This window comes from Microchirus variegatus (genome assembly GCF_963457635.1).
Source record: "Microchirus variegatus genome assembly, chromosome: 2".
NCBI lineage: Eukaryota > Metazoa > Chordata > Actinopteri > Pleuronectiformes > Soleidae > Microchirus > Microchirus variegatus.
The window spans coordinates 3,716,476-3,738,711 of record NC_139803.1 but is presented as its reverse complement, the minus strand read 5'-3'; the positions used below and the strand labels follow the sequence as shown (position 1 = coordinate 3,738,711).

The window sequence follows — 22,236 nt, the reverse complement described above, 5'->3', positions numbered from 1 at the left end:
ACACACACTGTGATGTTACCTCTCTGCCCTCTGAACACACACACAGAAGCACACACACACACTTGCCAAATCACTGAAATCTGCATTTTATTGCACTTTGGAGTTGTTCTGGTGCTAATATTGTGGTTGTTCACGGCAGTCTGGGAGAAGGACGCAGACTTAACTGCTAATAGTCACGTCGGTTTAATTCCCTGGGAACATCTGGGTGAAATAACTCTTGTCCTTGTTGCTTCCGCGTGACTCCCGACTCTCTTTAAAGTGAAGTTTGACTGACGAATCCAAACGAGGTTAACTCTGGTTTAAGTGCTAATCGCATCAGCCTCCTTCAAGCTGAACACGCATCAGACGAGAAGGAAAGAAAATCTGATTCGATGTCACAGAAATGGACAAAGACCAGAGATAAACTAGAGCTCATACACACAAAACTTTACAGCAGTTTTGCAGAGGAGGTCACAGGATTTTTATTAACTCGTTTTAACCCCTTGCAGCTTCTTCCTCTGGTGGTTTTTTAGACGCCATAAATAAACAAAGAGGTAAAAAAAAAAGTCTCCTCTGCTGGATTCACACGACCTCCGCTGCGCGTTGCTACCTGCACGTTGTGTGTATCGCTGCAGGTTTCCCCAGGTGTGTGTTTTACCTCCACTTAGGTGGCACATAGACTCAAGCCCAGACAGGAACCCTCACAGGCTCTGCTATATCCTGTAATTGTGGTGCATGTTGCTCCTGCACGTCCGGTATACGTGTATCTCGCAGAACCCTCATAATAAAAAACACTCGGGTATATCTATGAAACTGGAGTATTAAAGGTTTTGGTTGTGTTTGGCTCCGTATTAGTGGATGTTTCCAATAAGAGTTGGCGTTTAAATGTGTTTGTTTTTTGTTTTTCTTACTTTTAAGTTTGTAACTTTGTGTCCAAACTGTTCTTGGTTTTGCGATAACTTTAAATTCGACCACACTTTTCATATATATTCTGTCCATTTGGGGAAACTTCCTGTAACAGAACTGTAGTTCTGTGTGTCGTGTGTCTTTCGTGTGGCATTCATTGTGTGTGTGTGTGTGCGTGTGCGTGTGCGTGTGTGTGTGTGTGTGTGTGTGTGTGTGTGTGTGTGTGTGTGTGTGTGAGAACATGAGCAGCTGCTGTTTCTGCACCTGTTCTCGTCTCATCAGCCACTGACAGACTTCAGGCCTTACATGGACCCACCCTGACACTGGCCCCCCACCAACACACACATACACACACACACACATATATACATATATATATATATATATATACCAACTCTAATATCTCTCTGAACTCACCCTTGAAAAAAAATGGCTCCATTCTTTATTTTAGCAGCCACAGTAGAACATTTTTGCTTTTATGATTAATTTTTCCATCTCACCGCTGCCTCCCGAGTCCATTCCTTCGCTGACTCTCGGTGAACAAACTGTTTGTCGGGAACGTGAAGCATTAACGCTCTGAGGGCTCTCTGCCACGCCTCGCTGCCCACAGCTGTGCTCTCTCTCACACACACACACACACACAGACAGACACACACACACACACAGACAGACTCTCTGGCTCAGAGTGATGATGATTCAGTCACATGGCGTCACAGTGCAGTCAGTAGCTGGAAGTGAAAGCACTTTATTTGTTCTTGAACTACTGTCACAAGTGAGTCACAGCTTAGTAATAACTATGGCGTCCAAAATTTGACAAAAACGACATACTATACTACGTCGTCCAAAATGTGACTTTAAAAAAAAAAAAAAAAAATGTTGGTCCAAAATTTGACAAAAACGTCATACTATACTATGTCGCTCAAAATGTTACAATTTTGGAGGAAAAAAGTTATTGGTCCAAAATTTGACAAAAACATTGTACAATACTATGTCGTCCCAAATTTGAAAAAAAAATTCGGTCCAAAATTTGACAAAAACGTTGTACAATACTATGTCGTCCCAAATTTGAAAAAAAATCTTCAAAAAAATGTTTTGGTCCAAAATTGGACAAAAATGACATATATGTCGTCCCAAATTTGACTTTTTTTTTCCAAAAAAATTTAGGTCCAAAATTTGACAAAAATGACAAATGCCGTCCCAAATTTGACTTTTTTTCCCCAAAAAAATGTTGGTCCAAAATTTGACAAAAATGACATACTATACTGTGTCGTCCCAAATTTGACAAAAACGTTGTACAATACTGTCGTCCCAAATTTGACTTTTTTTTTCAAAAAAAAAATTTTGTCCAAAATTTGACAAAAATGACATATATGCCGTCCCAAATTTGACATTTTGTTTTAAAAGAAAATGTTGGTCCAAAATTTGACAAAAATTACATATATGCCGCCCCAAATTTGACTTTTTTTTTTCAAAAAAAATTCGGTCCAAAATTTGACAAAAACGTCATACTATACTATGTCGTCCAAAATGAGACAATTTTTGGGGAGAAAATTTAAATGCCAAAATTTGACAAAAACGTCATACTATACTGTGTCACTATGTCATCCAAAATTTGACGACATAGTAAATACAGTTGTACAGTTTACACTTATTGGTCTTTATCCAGTAATGTCCAATAAACATTTAACAAGCTTAGCAGCTCCTGGATTAAACCTATCAACTGTAATTCATTGCGGGGCCGCCAGAAATGTTTCTGCGGGGCCGCCATTGGCCCGCGCGCCGCACTTTGAGAACCAATGGTCTAAATGAAAAGGAAGTAGTTGTGCAGACGTGCTGCTCGTGATGTGCCTGCAGATCTCACAGCTCTGTAACGTTCTCCGTGACCGTTCCGTCAGCTACATCGTCGCAGTTTCACTGTCACCGATTATTGAAGCGTAAATTCAGCCGGACGCATCGTCGGCGGCGGCAGATTAAAACAAAGAAAGTGGCAAATAAATCTTATCGTATTAAAAAGAAGGCTGCTGGGTAACTGTGTGGATGGTTATTTATACACGACCTCAGTCCTCGTGACATTGAGGCTGTGTCTTCTGCTGCAGGGACGATGTTTGCAAAACAGACAAACACACTAATCCTGTTAGAGGCCACACACACACACACACACACACACACCAGAGCCGGACAGTAACGGAGTACATTTACTTGAGTACAGTACTTAAGTACAATTTTGAGGGATCTGTACTTTATTAGAGTACATTTGAGTTAAGTTAGGTTAACATGCAGGACGTTTCTACACGTAAATGTAAGAACTGTGGCAGTAGTATTGCAATATTAACAATAATAATAATAATAATCTGTCTGGGTTAGCAGTGAAACACGATTAATCCAGTGGTTTCATAAACACACCATTGTTCCCCTTTGTCCGTCTTTTTACAGTCCTTCTCTTTCTTTTCAAACCGCAACTCGTCGTCACGCGAGCGAGTGAGTTTGTGCGCCGGCGGCTTTTTAAAGATGCTCTTTGAGAATAGAGGATGAAAAGAGGAGAGAGTTTGAAAGGAGAGAGAGAGAGAGAGAGACAGAGAGAGAGAGAGAGAGAGAGTGGCTCCTGGTTTGATGTCCAGAATATGGCAGTAGGTAAGAGGAAGGAAACAAGGTGAGGAGAGAGAGAGAAGGAACCATCTGGTTCTTTTCATAATGAAGGGCATGTGTGTGTGTGTGTGTGTGTGTGTGTGTGTGTGTGTGTGTGTGTGTGTGTGTGTGTGTGTGTGTGTGTGTGTGTGTGTGTGTGTGTGTGTGTGTGTGTGTGTGTGTGTGTGTACTTGCGGCATACTGAGGACCAGTGAGGGTTTTTAACCAACAAAGTTAGGTCATTTTTATGGAGTGAGGACATTTTGGCCGGTCCTCACTTTGTTTTCATTGAAATCACTTCCTTAAGTTGTAAACATGCTATACTCCTTTTTTTTTAACACAGGTCCTCAGTTTGGTTCAAAAAAACTCATTTTCCAGCCCTGGTGTTTCACACACGTTTTGCTCTGTGGCTCCACCTGTAGACATTTTTTGGTACTGCACCCAGTAAGTTATTTATAGATGTGAAGTAGATATTTGTAATTGTGTTGACTTATAAAGAAATCGCTTCCATAAAGTTGTAAACATGCTATACCCTGATTTTTGGTACAATTTGGTACAAATACCCGTTTTCCAGCCCTGGTGTTTCACAAACTTTTCGCTCTGGGGCTCCTCCTGCAGACATTTTATGGTACTGCACCCACTAGTTCTTTGTAGATGCTATATGCTATACTCAAATTTGTAAAAAAATAAAAAAATCACATTTTGGACAACAGTATAGTATGACGTTTTTGTCAAATTTTGGGTAAAACATTTTGGGTAAACATTTTTTTTTTCAAATTTTGGACGACAGTATAGTATGATATTTTGGTCAAATTTTGTACCAAAATTAAAAAAAAAATCGAAAAAAGTTTTACAGCCCTTTTTGCTCTTGGGCTCCACCTGCAGACATTTTATGGTACTGCAACCAGTAGTTCTATGTAGATGTCATTCATGAAGTAGATATTTGTAATTGTGTTGATTGATAAAGTGGAAATGCTGGTCCTCACTTTGTCAGCAACCCAGTCCTCAGTATGCAGCAAGTACAAGAATGTGTGTGTGTGTGTGTGTGTGTCTGTGTGTGTGAGAGATGTAGCAGACAGAGATGAGTGAAAGGAAAAGGCAAAAGCAGACGCTCACAGAGAGACAGAGATGATTAAAGATGGATTCGCATTAACTTTTCAGCGGATGTGTGTGTGTGTCCTCCTTTGCAGAGTTGCTATGACTGCAGACTTCTGGATCTTTTTCTTTTCTTTTAAAACACACGCGCGCACACACACGCGCACACACACACACAGTGTATTTTACTGTAGCCTTGTGGCATGGTTCAGTTGCTCATAAATATCACATGCATTATAGATATACTGTACCCGTGTGTGTGTGTGTGTGTGAGTGTGTGTTAGCACAGGTCACAGTCTGACCGTCTCGTTCCCATCTGTCCCTCTCCACAGTCACACACACCACCTCACACACACACACTTTCCCCTCTCTGAGGCTTAATCCGACGAGCTGGCCTGCGTCAGCTAATGAGACCCCCATGTCGCTAAACCCCCCCCCCCGCCCACAGCCACTCTCTTGCTTTGTCTGACACACACACACACACACACACTCTGACGGCCAACAGCCTGTCTCTAAATCCACAAACACACAAACACGGCGACTCGGACAGAGGCCTCGCTAATTACGTCTCAATTGCCCACCTCTGTCAGTGCAGCTGCCCGGAGCGTCGATCACAGAGCCGAGGCCTCACCGATCACTCTGACCCTCAACATGTTGTGAAATGACACCAAAAGAAAAGAAAAGGAGGCGGAGGAAGGAAGATGTAGTTCAGATGGACTTGATATCGTTGTCATAACCTCCTCCGTTTAAAGGAGAGAGAGAAAACAAGTGCATAATAGAGTTACTAGGTTAATATTCTACTACTGATTAAAGGTAGAGTAGGATTTTTTTTATTTTTAAATTGATCAATAATTCCTCCTTTTTTTTTTTTTTTAGTATATTCACATTAAAGGTGAAGTTAAGTAGTCTATAGTGACATCTAGAGGAGAGGCTGAAATTTACAACAACAAACTGCTCCTCTGCTCACCCCCTCCCTTCCCTGAGCGCTACGGTATCCTCAGCCGGTTTAAATGTCGTCCTCGTCGTCTTTCCCCGTGGTGCGGGCGTACGGTCAGGTACTGGTGTTCCTTTATCCCATTGGTTCTCAAAGTGAGGCCCGCGGGCCAATGGCGGCCCGCAGAAACATTTCTGGCGGCCCCGCAATGAATTACAGTTGATAGTTTTAATCCAGGAGCTACTAAGCTTGTTAAATGTTTATTGGACATTACTGGATACAGACCAATAAGTGTAAACTGCAGAACTGTATTTATTATGTCATCAAATTTTGGATGACATAGTGACACAGTATAGTATGATGTTTTTGTCAAATTTTGGCATTTAAATTTTTTCCCAAAAAATTGTCAAATTTTGGACCAAATTTTTTTGGGAAAAAAAAATTGTCAAATTTGGGACAGCATAGTATTGTAGAACGTTGATGTCAAATTTCGGACCAAAAACTTTTTTCCCCAGAAATTGTAACATTTTGAACGACATAGTATAGTATGACATTTTTGTAAAATTTTGGACCTACATTTTTTTTTTTTTTTTATTGTCAAATTTGGGACGGCATAAATGTAATTTTTGTCAAATTTTGGACCAATTTTGTTTTTTGAAAAAAATTGTCACATTTGGGACGACATAGTACAGTATGACATTTTTGTCAAATTTTGGACCCAAAATTTTATTTCCCAAAATTTTTTTTCCAATATAACGTAACCTATTTCTAAAAAAGAAAGAAGAAAAATAACATATCCTACTTCTCTCGCACTCGCGAATCACAATTAATTTTTTCTGTCAACCGGTGCGTATCGTCCCGCATTTGTACCGATTTGAATCGCGTCACGATGCATCGTTACACCCCTACGCGACGCTGTTGGCGCGCGCCCCGGCACAAGAACAAGGCTTTCCTCTGCACGCAGGTCCTTTTGTTTTGACAGATCTCTACTCTACTTCTAATAACAACTTCCTGTCCTGTAAAGAATCGAGTCGTACACCAAAGCCAATAAAAGCTGTTTATATCAGCAGAGGCTCAGAGGAGGTCATGTGTCGGACACCAGGAAACGAGAGCGTCTCTGTCCCCGTTCATGTGATGATTAGTGTTTTATCAAAGTGTGGATGACACCGTTTTCTCCAGTCATCCTGTTTTTTTATACGGCAGCGTTTCACTCGCAATAGAATGTTCTGCTCATCCAGGAACTGCGCTCAGGGCCGGCCCAAGCGTTTACGGGGGCCTTTGAGCTGACTCTGACTTGAATGTGACACAGCAGCTCCTTTTTCCTGCTACGTCAAAACTTGTATGAGAATAAACCGCTGGCGTCTGCCTCGACTTCCACGGGATATTTACACCGGGTGGCAAGGGAGTTGATATTTTTATATCGTCCAATCAGCCGACTGTCACAGACTGTACCATTTTACTCTGCTACCCCCCGAGGGAAGGGTACCGGAAATGGAATGATTGGAACCGGTTATTTTGGTACTAACAACAAAAAACGCAGTATCATGCCAAAGCGTTTCACAGGGGGGAAACATGGCTATACAAAAGTTTGGAAAAATAGTGCTTTACAAGGTGTGTGTGTGTGTGTGTTCTTGTACTTGCGGCATTCTGAGGACCAATGAGGGTTTTTAACCAACAAAGTGAGGTCATGTTTACAAAGTGAGGACATTTTGCCCGGTCCTCTCTTTGTTTTCATTGAAATCACTTCTTTAGGTTGTAAACATGCTATACTCTATACTTTGGTACAAAAAAACTCATTTTCCAGCCCTGGTGTTTCACACACTTTTCGCTCTGGGCCTCCACCTGCAGACATTTTGTTGGTACTGCACCCAGTAAGTTCTTTATAGATGTCATTCTTGAAGTAGATATTTGTAATTGTGTTGATTTATAAAGAAATCGCTTCCATAAAGTTGTAAACATGCTATACTCTGATTTTTGGTACAATTTGGTACAAATACCCGTTTTCCAGCCCTGGTGTTTCACAAACCTTTCACTCTGGGGCTCCACCTGCAGACATTTTATGGTACTGCACCCAGTAAGTTCTTTATAGATGTCATTCATGAAGTAGATATTCGTAATTGTGTTGATTTATAAAGTGGAAATGCTGGTCCTCACTTTGTCAGCACTTATGCCTGGTCCTCAGTATGCCGCAAGTACAAGTGCGTGTGTGTGTGTGTGTGTTTGTACTTGCGGCATATTGAGGACCAGTGAAGGTTTTTAACCAACAAAGTGAGGTCGTTTTTACAAAGTGAGGACATATTGGCCGCTCCTCACTTTGTTATCATTGAAATCACTTCCTTAGATTGTCAATGCTATATTTACTTTTTTTAACAGAGGTCCTCAATTTGGTCCAAAAACCTGGTTCCACCTGCAGACATTTTTATGGTACTGCACCCAGTAGTTCTTTATAGATATCATTCATGAAGTAGATATTTGTGTGTGTGTGTGTGTGTGTGTGTGTGTGTGTGTGTGTGTGTGTGTGTGTGTGTGTGTGTGTGTGTGTGTGTGTGTGTGTGTGTGTGTGTGTGTTCCTCAAAAGCCAAATAAGTTGAGTCGCCATGTTAAGAGTTGGGATCATGTGCCTTTAAGCCACTTGATTTAATGTGGTATGCTGTTGACGTGTGTGAGTGTGTGTTTTTCCCATGCTGCGCTCGACGGGACTCTCTCAAACCCTCCGTTCTGCCTAAAAGCAGCGGCGCTCGATTTACTCGCACAACATTCTTGTATCGTTTGCTCGACTCGACTCGCTTGTTTGTGTTGGCGCGGAAACAGAGGAGGAGGAGGAGGAGGAGGAGGATTTTTCTCCCCCGGGGGGTGGGGGGGAAATCGCCGCATCCCTCCCCGACAAACTCCGAAACACGATCCCTCGGTTTGTTGAACTAATGTTGGTTCACTGGAGAGCTGCACTGAGCTGCTGGAAGATAATGTTTGAGATGGAGATAGTGGGGGTGGGTGGGGTGGGGGGGGGAGAGGATGGATAAAAATAGAGTGGGAAAAAGTAAATAAAGACAAAGTGGACGAACAAAGCTGTGGACAGAGACGTGAGATCGACGCTCCGCTGACCCCTGACCTCGTGTGGTTTGTGGGCTGTGGTGGATTTCAGCGTATATATGACCTCTCCTCCTCCATCCTCCCGCTTTCTCAGCAGAGCGATAAGAAGGCTGCCGTCCCTCGGCTCCTCTCGTCTCTCTTTGGACGTTTTTTTTTTTTTGGAGCAAACACACTTTCATCTTTCGTTTCTTTTTAAGCGAGTCGAGTCGAGCGCTCGACAGCTGCCGTTCCCAGAAGCCGCTCCTCCGACGGCTCCTGGCAAATTTCTTTCACGAGACGTAAAATCAATTATTCACGAAGTGGATTTTTGTTGTCCAGAAATCGATGATTAATTTATGCTGCTGGGTTTTTCACTGGGAAAAATATGAATAGTAAAAATGTACTCTTTACATAGGGTTTTTTTTAAAAAATGATGTTTTTAAAGCTGCGGAATGTAACTTTCTTTTAGACGTTTGTTGTCTCTGTTTGGTCTTTGTGAACAGAAATAACACCAGAAAACAGGCTCTGTCGAGCAATACTATCAGACCTGACTGAGGGAGCTTTTGTTGAAAAGTAAACGATAGCAAACCCTCGCTTGTCCGCACCGGCCGGCTATTGACAAAAGATCGTAAAATAAAAAAATAAATGTTATACGCAACAATGACGTCAGTAATCTATAAAAACGGGCCTAAACTAAGATAATACAATGGTTTTCATCATTTTTATATCTCTATTAACAAAGAAAATCTTTGGCGCCATCTTTGTTATGTGAAAACACGCAATGCATTCTGGGTAGCCCTCGCTCCCAAGGGTGGTCTCGGAAAAAATCTCAATATTGAGGGCGATACAGCCCTTAAACTTCACCCTGAAAGTGTGTTACCTAGTTTTAGATAAATCCATCGTTTGTGGCTCAATAAAACCGACTTATCTTGAAATAAATGACTCTTATATCTTCCTAAATTGCTCATGTTTCCAGTCCCTAATCCAATGTTGTTGTGTGTTTTTTCTCTGCAGTGTGCTGTGCGGCCGTGAGCGTGAAGGTTTCGCCTAAAGTGGAGGTTTTGAAAGGAGACACGGCCAACCTGCCTTGCAATTACTCCGGCACACCGCCATCAGGCAACGACATCGTGGAATGGCACATTGTAAGTGGTTTTTCAGGTGTTTAGCAACTTAATACCTAATAAAATACATTGCTTCTATAAGTCTGTGATATATAAGGACTATGTTTGCCAGTGCATCTCATTGCAGTCAACAGTTTTCGACTGGAAACCTTATAAACGTGTCCTTCACCAAAGTCCAGAGAGATGAGATGTGTCCGAACGACGGATTTCAAAGACGCGAAGATGGGCGCATTTTAACGTATTGAAAGAAGCAGCAGAGGATCAGCAATGTCGTCATTTAAAATCATTGGTTTCTCTCTATGGACTTTGGTGCAGAGAGTGAGCGGTTTGCACTAGTCTACACTAGCAATGCTATTCAACTCAAGGCCCGGGGGGCCAGATCCGGCTCTTCAAGGAATTTGGACCGGCCCGCGGCCCATTGATCCATAAATAATGAATGTATTATTAAAAAGCCAATAAAACAGTGGCTTCGCTTATTTCTGACACTTTGCGACACTTTGCGACACTTTGTGTCCTTTTTTTGGCAAATACTAGTACATCTGTACTTGTACGCAGCCTATGTATGTACCAGAATATTTTGCACTAAGAGTCAACTGTAATAATTGTATCTGAATATTATTGGTACTGTTACTTCTGCTAAAATAGCCTATTGTGGCCATTGCACCTTAATGTTGTTTATATTGTTACCTCTAATTTTGTTAGAGCCAATTGTGATACTGTGATACTGTAACTGGGACCTTTTTGCACGATACGCACATTGTATTGTACCTGAATGTTGGTGGTTTTGTTACTTTTTTGTTACCTTTTTAGCACAAAACTAGCAGCTATTTCAATAGTAGTAGTAGTGCAGGGTTACCAGGGTGTACCTGGTGTACAGTGTTTTGCTGTAGTTGACGATATGTCCCTCAATGTCTGGCACAGATGTCTTCCTTTTTCTTGTACTCCTTCATCCTCCCATCTTTCTCTCTGCCCGACCTTTCAGGAGGAGCAGGGAACCAGGAAGCGCGTTGCTTTCCGACCTCTGGGCGGCGCCGGGAAAAGCGACGAAGGCACCCCTCTGAGCGGCCGCGTGACCATCGGAGAGGACTTCACCTTGACCATCGCCTCCGCTCAACCCTCCGACGAGCTCGTGTTCTACTGCCAGGTCAACGCTGGGCCGGCTGGGGTGGCGGACGCTTCCACCATGCTCAAAGTCTTCTGTGAGTCGGGCCGTTTGCACCTTTCAACCTCTCGGCATGACCCGCTGAGACTTTCCCGTTTACCTGCGGATGTGTGAAATTTCCCGACTTAAACCTCTTTCGCAACCTTGGTTGTTCTGCCCGGTGGGGTTTACCTCACTCCTGCAATCAAGTGTGTGAAAAGTGGCGTCACAAATGCACCAGAATCAAAAAATGAATGGGAGTAGATGAGTAAAACAGCAGCGAAAGAGAGCTCAGTCACAGTAGTGACTTTTTTATACGGCTGTCAAAAGATTAACATTTTTAATCACGATTAATCACAGGGTAGCTGTGGATTAATCACGATTATTCACGATTAATTACCATTCGTTAATATGCCGGGAAAATTCTAATTTTCTCTTTATATTGTTGTAGGAACGGAGAGATAAATAAAGTGTGTGAAAATATAAATGTAAAGAACAATAAAATACTGTAAATAACTTTAAAAAAACTTTAAATTGTCAAATTTTGGACGCCATATATGTAATTTTTGTCAAATTTTGGACCAATTTTTTTTTTTTTTTTTAATGGTCAAATTTGGGACGGCAGAATATTGTACTATGCCGTCCCAAATGTGACTTTTAAAAAAATAAAAATAAAATCCGGGGCCTAAATTTGACAGAAATGCCGTCCAAAATTAAAATAAATAAAAAAAATTCTGTCCAAAATTTGACAAAAACATTGTACAATACTATGTCGTCCCAAATTTGACCATTTTTTTCAAAAAACAATTCAGTCCAAAATTTGACAAAAATGACATATATGCCGTCCCAAATTTGACAATTTTTTTCAAAAAAAAATTTGGTCCAAAATTTGACAAAAACGTCATACTATACTTTGTCATCCAAAATGTGACAATTCTTTGGGAAAAATTTTAAATTCCAAAATTTGACAAAAACGTCATACTATACTGTGGGGTTCCTCATCAAAGCTGAACCTGATAAACTAAAACCCATGTTAATCGTAGCGATCTTTGACCTGGAGGTAAATGCTGATGAAACTGTCATATTTGACCAGTGGGAAACGGGGGGTGTGGTTGGTGTCTGGTTTCCATCAGTTCTGTTCATGCATACCATGATTTAACAGTGGCTTAATTGCTCTTAATTCATGTCATTCATTTGGCTTATTGCATTTCACACACACACACACACACACTTTGATGCCACACGTGCAGAATCTCTCAACATCACCAGTATGATTTGACGCACACAATTGCGTCGTTATGACGTGAATTTAGCAGAATTCCATTTTCTCCGTCATGAGCAGGACAGTGTGGGGAGTCGTCTCCAATAACTGGGGTCACTCGTTTCCTTTGATAAGTTTCCCCAAGAGGTCAATTAACCGCAATCTAATGACTCTAATCACACAAATGATGAATAGTTCAATCCCACCTGTCATGTCTCATATATCTCACCTTAATAACAGTCCAGATTTATCACCGAGGCGTGGGCGGCTGACCCCGGCGCAGCTCGCGGAGCCCTCGCTCCTCCCATAGAAATCCCTACGACAGACATCAATCATACTTTTAGCGTTTAGCACTCGCGTCAATATATAAATGGGATTCATTAGCATTTTGGATTGGACTGATCGCTCACGCTAAAGAGGGAGAATCTGCACCGCGACTAAAGAAAAGCAAAACAAACCGTTCTAATCTAAATCTACTTAATCTTCCAAAAATCTACTTAAAGTTACAAAAATCTACTTAAAGTTACAAAAATCTACTTAAAGTTACAAAAATCTATTTAAAAATCCCAAAAAATCTACCAAAGTTCCAAAAATCTACTTAAAGTTCTAAAAATCTACTTAATCTTCCAAAAATCTACTTAAAGTTCCAAAAAATCAACTTAAAGTTACAAAATCTACTTAAAGTTACAAAAATCTACTTAAAGTTACAAAATCTACTAAAAGTTACAAAAATCTACTTAAAGTTACAAAATCTACTTAAAGTTACAAAATCTACTAAAAGTTACAAAAATCTATTTAAAATTCCAAAAAAATCAACTTAAAGTTACAAAAATCTACAAAATCATACATTTTTTCGTTGGTGTCAGATTATTTGTAACATAATGGTGATGAACACTGATTGGAAGAAAGGGCCCCCCCTGGGAATTTTTTTTTCTCAGGGCCCCTACAGACTCTAGAACCGCCTCTGGATATAGATGTGATATCAAGATGTTCTGTCCTAGTTCAGAGCGTCCGCGGTGAAGAAAACCTACTTTTTGGTTTCACTGGGAAAATCCTAACGACTGTGACTGTGAAGTGAAGTGAAGACTGAATGGTTTTCAGCTGCGTTAGTTTGAGGAACAGGTGAGAAGAAAGAACTGATTGAGTGCAACAGAAAGTGAAACTGTTTATTTTTGCAAGGAGGAGACAGCTGCGATAAGATGACCTCGCATGTGGAGTGAAAAGTGAGCAGAGCATAAAGCTGTGTGTGTGTGTGTGTGTGGGGGGGGAGTGTTGTGTTTCTTTTGTGCGATCTGACCCTTATCAGCTCATGTGAACCAGGTCACAGTGATATAATGTGTGGAAGCATATTTACTGCTCAGCTTCATTAACAGTGCAGGAGGCCTTGAGTGTCTTTTTTATGTGCGCACGTATATCAGGTCAACGTTGAAGTGTTTTCCTTCTCGTGAATCAAAGCGATGATCTTGAGGAGCCGCCGCCGCAGCAGCAGCTCCTCTGCCTCCATCTTGTCCTTCCCCCGTCTCCTCAACCGTCCTCGTGTCCTCCTTGACAACATCCACGCACCTCCTCTCCTCCGTGCTCTTTCTGTTTTCAAGATCTTTCTCTCTCTCATTTGTTTCTCTTACAGTTGCTCCTGAGAAGCCAGAACTCACCAAACCATCAAGTCAAGCCATTTCTGTGGGAGAGACCACCAGCTCTGAGGTGTGTGTGTGTGTGTGTGTGTGTGTGTGTGTGTGTGTGTGTGTGTGTGTGTGTGTGTGTGTGTGTGTGTGTGTGTGCGTGAGTGCGTGTGTGTGTTTTAGTGAGGACATTAATTTTGGCCGGTCCTCACTTTGTTTTCATTGAAATCACTTCCTTAGGTTGCTACAACATGCTATTCCCAATTTGTCCAAAAAAAATTCTAATTTTGGACGACAGTATAGTATGACTTTTTTGTCAAATTTTGGACCAAATTTTTTTTTTCAATTTTTGTTTTAACTTTTGGATGACATAGTATAGTATGACGTTTTTGTCAAATTTTGGACCAAAAGTTTTTGGTAAATTTTTTTGTCAAATTTTGGACGACATTGTATAGAATTACTTTTTTGTCAAATTTTGGACCAAAATTTTTTTTTCACATTTTTTTCAAACTTTTGCATGACATAGTATAGTATGACGGTTTTGTCAAATTTTGGACCAACATTTTTTGGTCAAATTTTTTTTTCCAAATTTTTTCCAAATTTTTTTTTTTTTAATTTTTCTTTCAACTTTTGGACGACATAGTATAGTATGACGTTTTTGTCAAATGTTAGACCAAAAATTTTGGGTCAAATTTGTTTTTTCAAATTTTGGATGACATAGTATATGTATGATGTTTTTGTAAAATTTTGGACCAAAAAAAATAAAAATAAAAAAAAAATCGAAAAAGTTTTCCAGCCCTTTTTGCTCTGGGGCTCCACCTGCAGACATTTTATGGTACTGCAACCAGTAGTTTACAGTAGATATTTGTAATTGTGATGATTTATAAAGTGGAAATGCTGGTACTCACTTTGTCAGCAACCCAATCCTCAGTATGCAGCAAGTGTGTGTGTGTGTGTGTGTGTGTGTGTGTGTGTGTCTGTGTGTGTGCATGTTGATGTGATTTTGTATAAAGTTTGCAGGAACACTTTCTCCGTCACTAATCTTTTGCTTTTCTCTCTGAATTTTGTCCACGTGCATCAGATTGGCACTTGCGTGGCAAAGAATGGACATCCCCAGCCGAGAATTGTCTGGTACAAAGACGGTCACCCTCTGGCTGAACATAAGGACAAGAAAGAAAGTGGGTGCACTCTATAACTATACACACACTATGTTTTATTTTGTTGCTTTCACTCCTTTTGAACAAAGTCGAATTTCTGGCAGGTTCATATCTAAACAATCAGAATGTGCACTGTTAACGACATCGATCAATGTGTATTTATACGACACTTTAAAATACTTCACAAATATACTATACAAATAAAATATGCACAATCAATAAAGTAAAACAGAGGGAAAGGCTCCATCCGTCTCTGTCTAGAGCAGGGGTGTCAAACATACGGCCCGGGGGCCAGAACTGGCCCGCCAGAGGGTCCAGTCCGGCCCACAGGATGAATTTGTTAAAATGAAAATGTCAAATACAATATTTTTTCACTTTCAGATACCTGTGACTAAATGTTTGTGCCTTTATAGATCTGGTGTGATGTGTAAATGGTACATTTAGGCATAATATTGTTGAAATTGCACTTATATTCCTCCATAAATTTCATGTTTTTTAAGATTAAATTAAATAAAAATTAAAATTCAGAGTTCTTTCTGTTCATAGATTATTATGCTATTATTTTACTGGTGCGGCCCAACTTGAGATCAAGTTGTGCTGCATGTGGCCCCTGAAGAACAACAAGTCCAAAATTTGACGAAAACGTTGTACAATAACTATGTCGTCCCCAAATTTGATAATTTTTTTCCCAAAAAAAATTAGGTCCAAAATTTGCCAAAAATGACATTTATGCCGTCCAAAATGTGACAAATTAAAAAAAAAAAAAAGAATTTGGTCCAAAATTTGACAAAAACGTCATACTATACTATGTCGTCCCAAATTTTACAATTTTTTGGGGAAAAAGTTTTTGGTCCAAAATTTGGCAAAAATGTTGTACGATACTATGTCGTCCCAAATTTTACCATTTTTTTCAAAAAAAAATTTGGTCCAAAATTAGAAAAAAATTACATATATGCCGTCCCAAATTTGTCAATTTTTTTCAAAATTTGACAAAAATGACATACTATACTATGTCGTTCAAAATGTGAAAATTTTTTGGGAAACAATTTAAATGCCAAAATTTGACAAAAACGTCATACTATACTGTGTCACTATGTCATCCAAAATTGGATGACATAGTTAATACAGTTGTACAGTTTACACTTATTGGTCTGTATCCAGTAATGTCCAATAAACATTTAACAAGTTTAGTAGCTCCTGGATTAAAACTATCAACTGTAATTCATTGCGGGGCCGCCAGAAATGTTTCTTTGAGAACCAATGGCCTAGAGTATACATGGGCCTTTAGGCTAATGAAGACCACCTATTAGAGCTGAAACGATTAAATTAATCGCCAACTATTTTGATAATTGGTTTGAAGGTTTTTTTTCACGATTAAAACCCGATTTCTGATTGTTTTAGCTTCTTAAAAGTGAATATTTTCTTGGTTTCTTTCCTCCACATAACAAAGAAATCATGTAAACAAAGATTTCCAGGTTTGACAAACACTGATCAACGTTTTTTTGAACATTTTCTGACATTTTATGGACCAAACGATTCATCGGTTAATCTGACAATCGACTACAAAAACAATCGTTAGTTGCAGCTCTACTAAGTATTTACTGTACTTCAAATGATCTGTAAATCGGTGTTGACGTACAAAGACCTTTAGAGCTTGATGATAATCGTTTTCGTTTCCTCTGTGTTCTGTGTTCATGCTTCTCCTCTCTGTCAGAGATCTTCATGGCCCCCTCAGTGGTGAAAGAGGCCTCAGGTCTCTCCACCGCCAAGAGCAGCCTGTACATGCAGCCCAAAAAGGCCGACAAGGACTCTGTGTTCCACTGCGTGGTGGAGTACAGCATGCCAGGAGACCAGATCAAGCAGAAGAAGTCCGACACCATCACCATCAACCTCAACTGTGAGTGCAGACCAGGGAAGGATTAGTGCGGGGATTATATTCACTGGTCACTGTATGAGATGGTGGTTAATGAGCAACAAGTGAATTCATTAAGAGAAGATCATCATGGGGTGTTTGTACCATGAAGATCGTTCTCCCTGTCTGTCGTGCCTATGAAAAATAAAACAATGAATCAGTTGCCAGGGTGACTTGATAGAGGAATGATTAACTGAGTAGTTTGTATGGGTGACAGACCCAAACACTGTAAAAAAAAAACCCATTAAATTTCAAGACAACTTGATGCAATCAATTTTTGAGTTTACAGCCCAACAAATAATTGCGAGTTTTTTTTAAAAAAACGCTCCATCAACTAATATTATTTTGTTAGACAAACTGGTAAGTTAGAGTTTCAAAATTCTCTTTTTGAATAGTTTGGCTAACAAATCTTGTTCAGATAATGTAAAAAAAAACAACAACTATTAAACTGTTTTGAATTTTGAGTCGGCACAACTTGAACTTTTTAGAGTTTTCTAAACTTTTTCTTTTTACAGTGTAAAAAGAAAACTCAAAATTTCAAGGCAATTTGCTGCAATCAATTTTCGAGTTTACAGCCCAACAAATAATTGCGAGTTTTTGAGCCAACTCAAATTCTCTTTTCGAATAGTTTGGCTAACGGATCTTGTTCAGATAATGTAAAAAAAACAAACTATTTTGAATTTTGAGTTGGCACAACTCGAACTTAGTAACTTAAGTGTGTCTAACAAAATAATATTAGTTGATGGAACTTTAAAAAAAAACTTGCAATCATTTGTTGGGCTGTAAACTCAAAAATTGATTGCAGCAAATTGCCTTGAAACTTTGAGTTTTCTTTTTACAGTGTAGACCACCTCAGGGTGGCCCCCAGAAAATACACTGTAAAAAGAAAAAAAGTTTAGAAAACACAAAATTTCAAGTCAACTTACTGCAATCAATTCTTGAGTTTACAGCCCGACAAATAATTGCGAGTTTAAAAAAAAAAAAAAAAAAAAAGGTCCATCGACTAATATTATTTTGTTAGAGTTGAGCCAACTCAAAATTAAATTTTTTTATTTTTAATAAATGTTTTCCATTATCTGAACATGATTCGTTGGCCAAGCTTTTTGAAAAGAGAATTTTTGCTGCACATCTTTGATGACTGATGATTTTAAAGTGGGGAGTGGTCACCTGTTCCATGCCTGTCTCTTCTTCGTCTAGATCCGTCCGAGAAAGCGACCTTCACTCTCGTCAACAAGGACCAAGTCAAGGAAGGCGACAGCGTCAGCATGGAGTGTGAGACCGATGGAAACCCCCAGCCTGAGTTTGACTTCATGAAAGACGTACGGCTGTTACTGTTACACGTTTACAGTTTTTTTTTTTTTTACTATTCAAAATAAGATATCTGACTCAGCCTCTACGTTCTTTCCTTCCGTCTCCCAGGGAAAGGCCATCGCTGGTCAGGGTGGGCTCCTCATGCTGAAATCCGTCAAACGCTCAGATGCCGGTTTATACACATGCACGGCCATAGATTTCGACAACCTGGACGCCGAGCTGAACGAAACGATCGCCCTCAAAGTCCACTGTGAGTGAGCCCAAAGACGGAGAGTAACTGCAGAACGATGTTAAAAAACAACACACATCAGGAGCACTTCGACCTCCTGCTTCTTCCTTTCAGCCCTCGCAGTGAAGTCATTCTTTTTTCGTCGTTAGGTCGTAGAATTAAGAGGGTCGGAAGAGAAAAAAGCGTCTGTGGAGCTGATATCCAGTTCAGTTTTTCACAAATGTGATCCCAACTACACCTCCTGATTTGATCTTATCGCACAAATTAAGTGGAAAACGCCCAGTAATAGCAAGAAAGAGGGTTAACATGCATAGGCTTTTAAAGTGCATTATCTCTGTACTTAGAGAAACATAATAATCTGCTTAGTATGGTCATTCTAAGAGCCTTATTGCATGGTCATTTAACCTCTTCTTCACGGTTGCCCCCGGGGTCAGACACAGCGACAAAAGCGTCATAAAACCACGTCTAACTTTAACAAACACAGACATGCTGCATACCCACAGAAAGGTCGGAAACTCAGCTAAAAGCTCATATAAACCATTCTTATGTTCACCAAACACAGTTAAAACACCGATGGATCAAACAAGGAGGAGCGAAAAAAAAAAACCGTCACAGCGCACACATTGAAAAGCGGCACCGGAGAGCGTCAGCGTGATTATGTAAACAAAAAAAACACGTGTCGACACACGTGACGTATAAATACAATTAAATGGGTTTTTTAATAATTTGGTACCTAAGAAATCTCGAATGGCACAGATGGTGCCAAGCTGTGCCTAAAACCTCTTTACTAAAACCTCTGTAATTTCACTCTGCTTCATTTCGGCAGCATCAGACTTTGCACAGCTCACGTCCACGTGTTGTTACATTGTTGTTACATGACCTCCATGTGTTTTTAAGCTCCTACTGCATATGCTAAAGGTGATATTTGCTTTAAAATGCAATATTTCTTTTAAGGCGAGAGAAAAAAAATCCTTCAGTTATGCTGTGTTCCATGTACATTTGCTCTGGCACAGTGAAACTTTTACCTCTGGTGGAAATCTCAAAAGTGTTATCTTTATTTTGATACCAATCCACATAGAGTGTGTAACTGCAGAGATTTACTCTATTTAGTTTGGGCATGTCATTTTCGAGCAGGGACTCCAAAAAGAGGGTCAGGGAAGAAGTGGTTAAGTGGTTTTAAGATGTAAGATCATATAACATATGATAGATAAGGTATATATTTACTATATATATATATATATATATATATATATATTTATATGTGTGTGTGTTTTGTCTTCCTTCTCTGAACTGCTTTTCTTTGTGTGTGTGTCAGTCATGGACGCAGTGAGCGTTACACCTGCAGAATCTCAGGTCATGCTTGGAGACAAGGTGGAATGGCAGTGTAAGACCAAGGCGTCCGCTCCACACACGGTTCAGTGGAAAAAGGTGAGCTGCAACCGCTCTGTTCACCTTTAAAAGTCTTCATACAGAATGTTCTCATTCATACATACATGATACCTGATGATTCTTGGAGTCATTGAGCAAAAGTGTTTCATGTGAACGATGAAAAACGGATTTACGTTACTTACACCTTATTGAATCTCTTAAGCATAATGTTCACCACTTTATTGTGGTGTGTTGCTACTGCTGTTCTTTTGTGGAATTGTAAACACACAGATTATAATATTGTGTGCAGCTGCTGCCGCTGCTGACCTTGAGCAGGGCTTCCTCTTCAGACAGTTGTGGCCGGCACCACACTGCCTGTATTGTGCTGTGTCCTGTTGCAGCAACTGTAGAGTAGACACTGGTGTTTGTTCTGTGCTGTGAATAAGTGGAAAAAAAACAGCATCCACACATGGTGTGTGTGTGTGATTCTAAAGCATTGGTTCTCAAAGTGCCGCCCGCAGGCCAATGGCGGCCCGCAGAAACATTTCTGGCGGCCCCCCCAATGAATTACAGTTGATAGTTTTGATCCAGGAGCTACTAAGCTTGTTAAATGTTTATTGGACATTACTGGATACAGACCAATAAGTGTAAACTGTACAACTGTATTTACAACTGTCATCAAATTTTGGACGTTTTTGTCAAATGTTTCCCTAAAAATTGTCACATTTTGGACGACATAGTATAGTATGACGTATTTTTTGTCAAATTTTGGACGGAATTTTTTTTGGAAAAAAATTGTCAAATTTGGGACGGCATATTTGTCATATTTGTCAAATTTTGGACCTAATTTTTTTTTGAAAAAAATTTCAAATTTGGGACGACATTTGTACAACGTTTTTGTCAAATGTTGGACCAAAAACTTTTTTCCCCAAAAAATTGTAAAAATTTGAACGACATAGTATACTATGACGTTTTTGTCAAATTTGGACCACAATATTTTTTTTTTAAAACGAATTTATTTTTTATTTAAATTGTCTAATTTGGGACGGTATATAGGTAATATTTGTCAAATTTTGGACCGAATTTTTTCTGGAAAAAAATTGTCAAATTTGGGACAACATAGTATTGTACAACGTTTTTGTCAAATTTTGGACCAAAAACTTTTTCCCCAAAAAATTGTAACATTTTGAACGACAAAGTGTGAAAAAAAAAAAATTCAAAAAATTGGTCACATTTTGGACAACGAAGTATAATATGTCGGTTTTGTCAAATTTTGGCCACCATAGTTATTACAAATGGGATTTCTTTCCGTTTTTTTCCTTTTTTTTTCCTTTGGGCGGCCCTCAGTCCAATATTGGCCCTCAGGTATCAAAACTTTGAGAACCCCTGCTCTAAAGTGTGACCTTAACAGAAACGCACAAAAGAAATGTATTTTTTTTTCCAAACAGCAGCAAAACTTAATCTCCTGTGAATTCAATTTTTTTTTTTTTTACTAAACTATTTGCCAGTTTGGGCAAAAAGGTAGTAGTTCATGGGAACAAGAAACACTCCAGATGTCTCTTTGTCTGACAAAAACAGTCACAGAACATTTTCCATTTATTTTTCATGAGTTCAAAGAACAGAAAATGTGTCGGCTATCTGTCTGTCTGTTTGAGGCGACTCTGCATATTATTTGTTGCAAAAACACAAACAGTCTGATAGCAATGTTATTTGGGGATTCGCTGTTGTTACCTATCTATCTATTGTTGTGTCTCCAGGGCTGTGATGAAAACACACCAGACACTGGTGGGTTTTCTGGGTAGAGAATGTGTTTGTTCTTAGAGAGGGAGATTCCTATGAGAAGAGTTTGCATTATGATGCAGGACTCGCATTGAATTTGTTATCACTGCGCTGTGGAGAGTGTGTGAAGGTTCTTCTCCCGCTTTCCCAGCAAACTACATGTTCACACTGATGCTCTGCTCTAATATTCACGCACATAGGGCCTGATTTACGCTATTATTTAAGCTTTGCGCGTGCAAAAACGTGCGCAAACTGGATTGCACGCGCAGATTTGCGTCAATGCTGATCTACTAACGGGGCGCAACGAGTAGCGCGTCCCTCAGACGGGCAAAATAGCACTCGCAACATATGCAATGTGGGGCGTTTACACGCAATTTTTGCGTGTGATGGGAGGAGAAAATGTATTTTATGTATTTTATTTCTGCTTGCTTGTGTTCCTCCAGGGCTCAGATGTTCTCTCGCAGGACGGCACTCTGTCAATAGAAGACGTTTCCTTCGATAAAGCCGGAGAGTACAAGTGTGTTGCAGCCGTGCCGTCTGTGGCAGGACTGACGGCTGAGACTAGTGTCAACCTGACTGTCAAAGGTAACCATTTCACATTGATATATCCATCCATCCATCAATCATCTACCGCTTTATCCTCCACCAGAGGGTCGCGGGGGGTGCTGTTCCTATCGGGGTCACACCCTGGACAGTTCGCCAGTCCATCACAGGGCCACATATAGAGACA

General features: G+C 40.0%; 1 protein-coding gene across 1 annotated transcript in view; it reads left to right on the top strand.

Annotated features, from left to right (window-relative positions):
- The window catches only part of bcam (basal cell adhesion molecule (Lutheran blood group)), a 79,067-nt gene that overhangs the window by 43,255 nt on the left and 13,576 nt on the right, over positions 1-22,236 (top strand). The window contains exons 2-10 of the mRNA XM_083910250.1: positions 9,623-9,750; positions 10,712-10,928; positions 13,759-13,832; positions 14,832-14,928; positions 16,622-16,804; positions 18,017-18,138; positions 18,239-18,380; positions 19,675-19,787; positions 21,950-22,091. Coding sequence (XP_083766376.1) covers positions 9,623-9,750; positions 10,712-10,928; positions 13,759-13,832; positions 14,832-14,928; positions 16,622-16,804; positions 18,017-18,138; positions 18,239-18,380; positions 19,675-19,787; positions 21,950-22,091 — 1,218 coding nt within the window. The remainder of the gene's footprint in view (positions 1-9,622; positions 9,751-10,711; positions 10,929-13,758; positions 13,833-14,831; positions 14,929-16,621; positions 16,805-18,016; positions 18,139-18,238; positions 18,381-19,674; positions 19,788-21,949; positions 22,092-22,236) is intronic.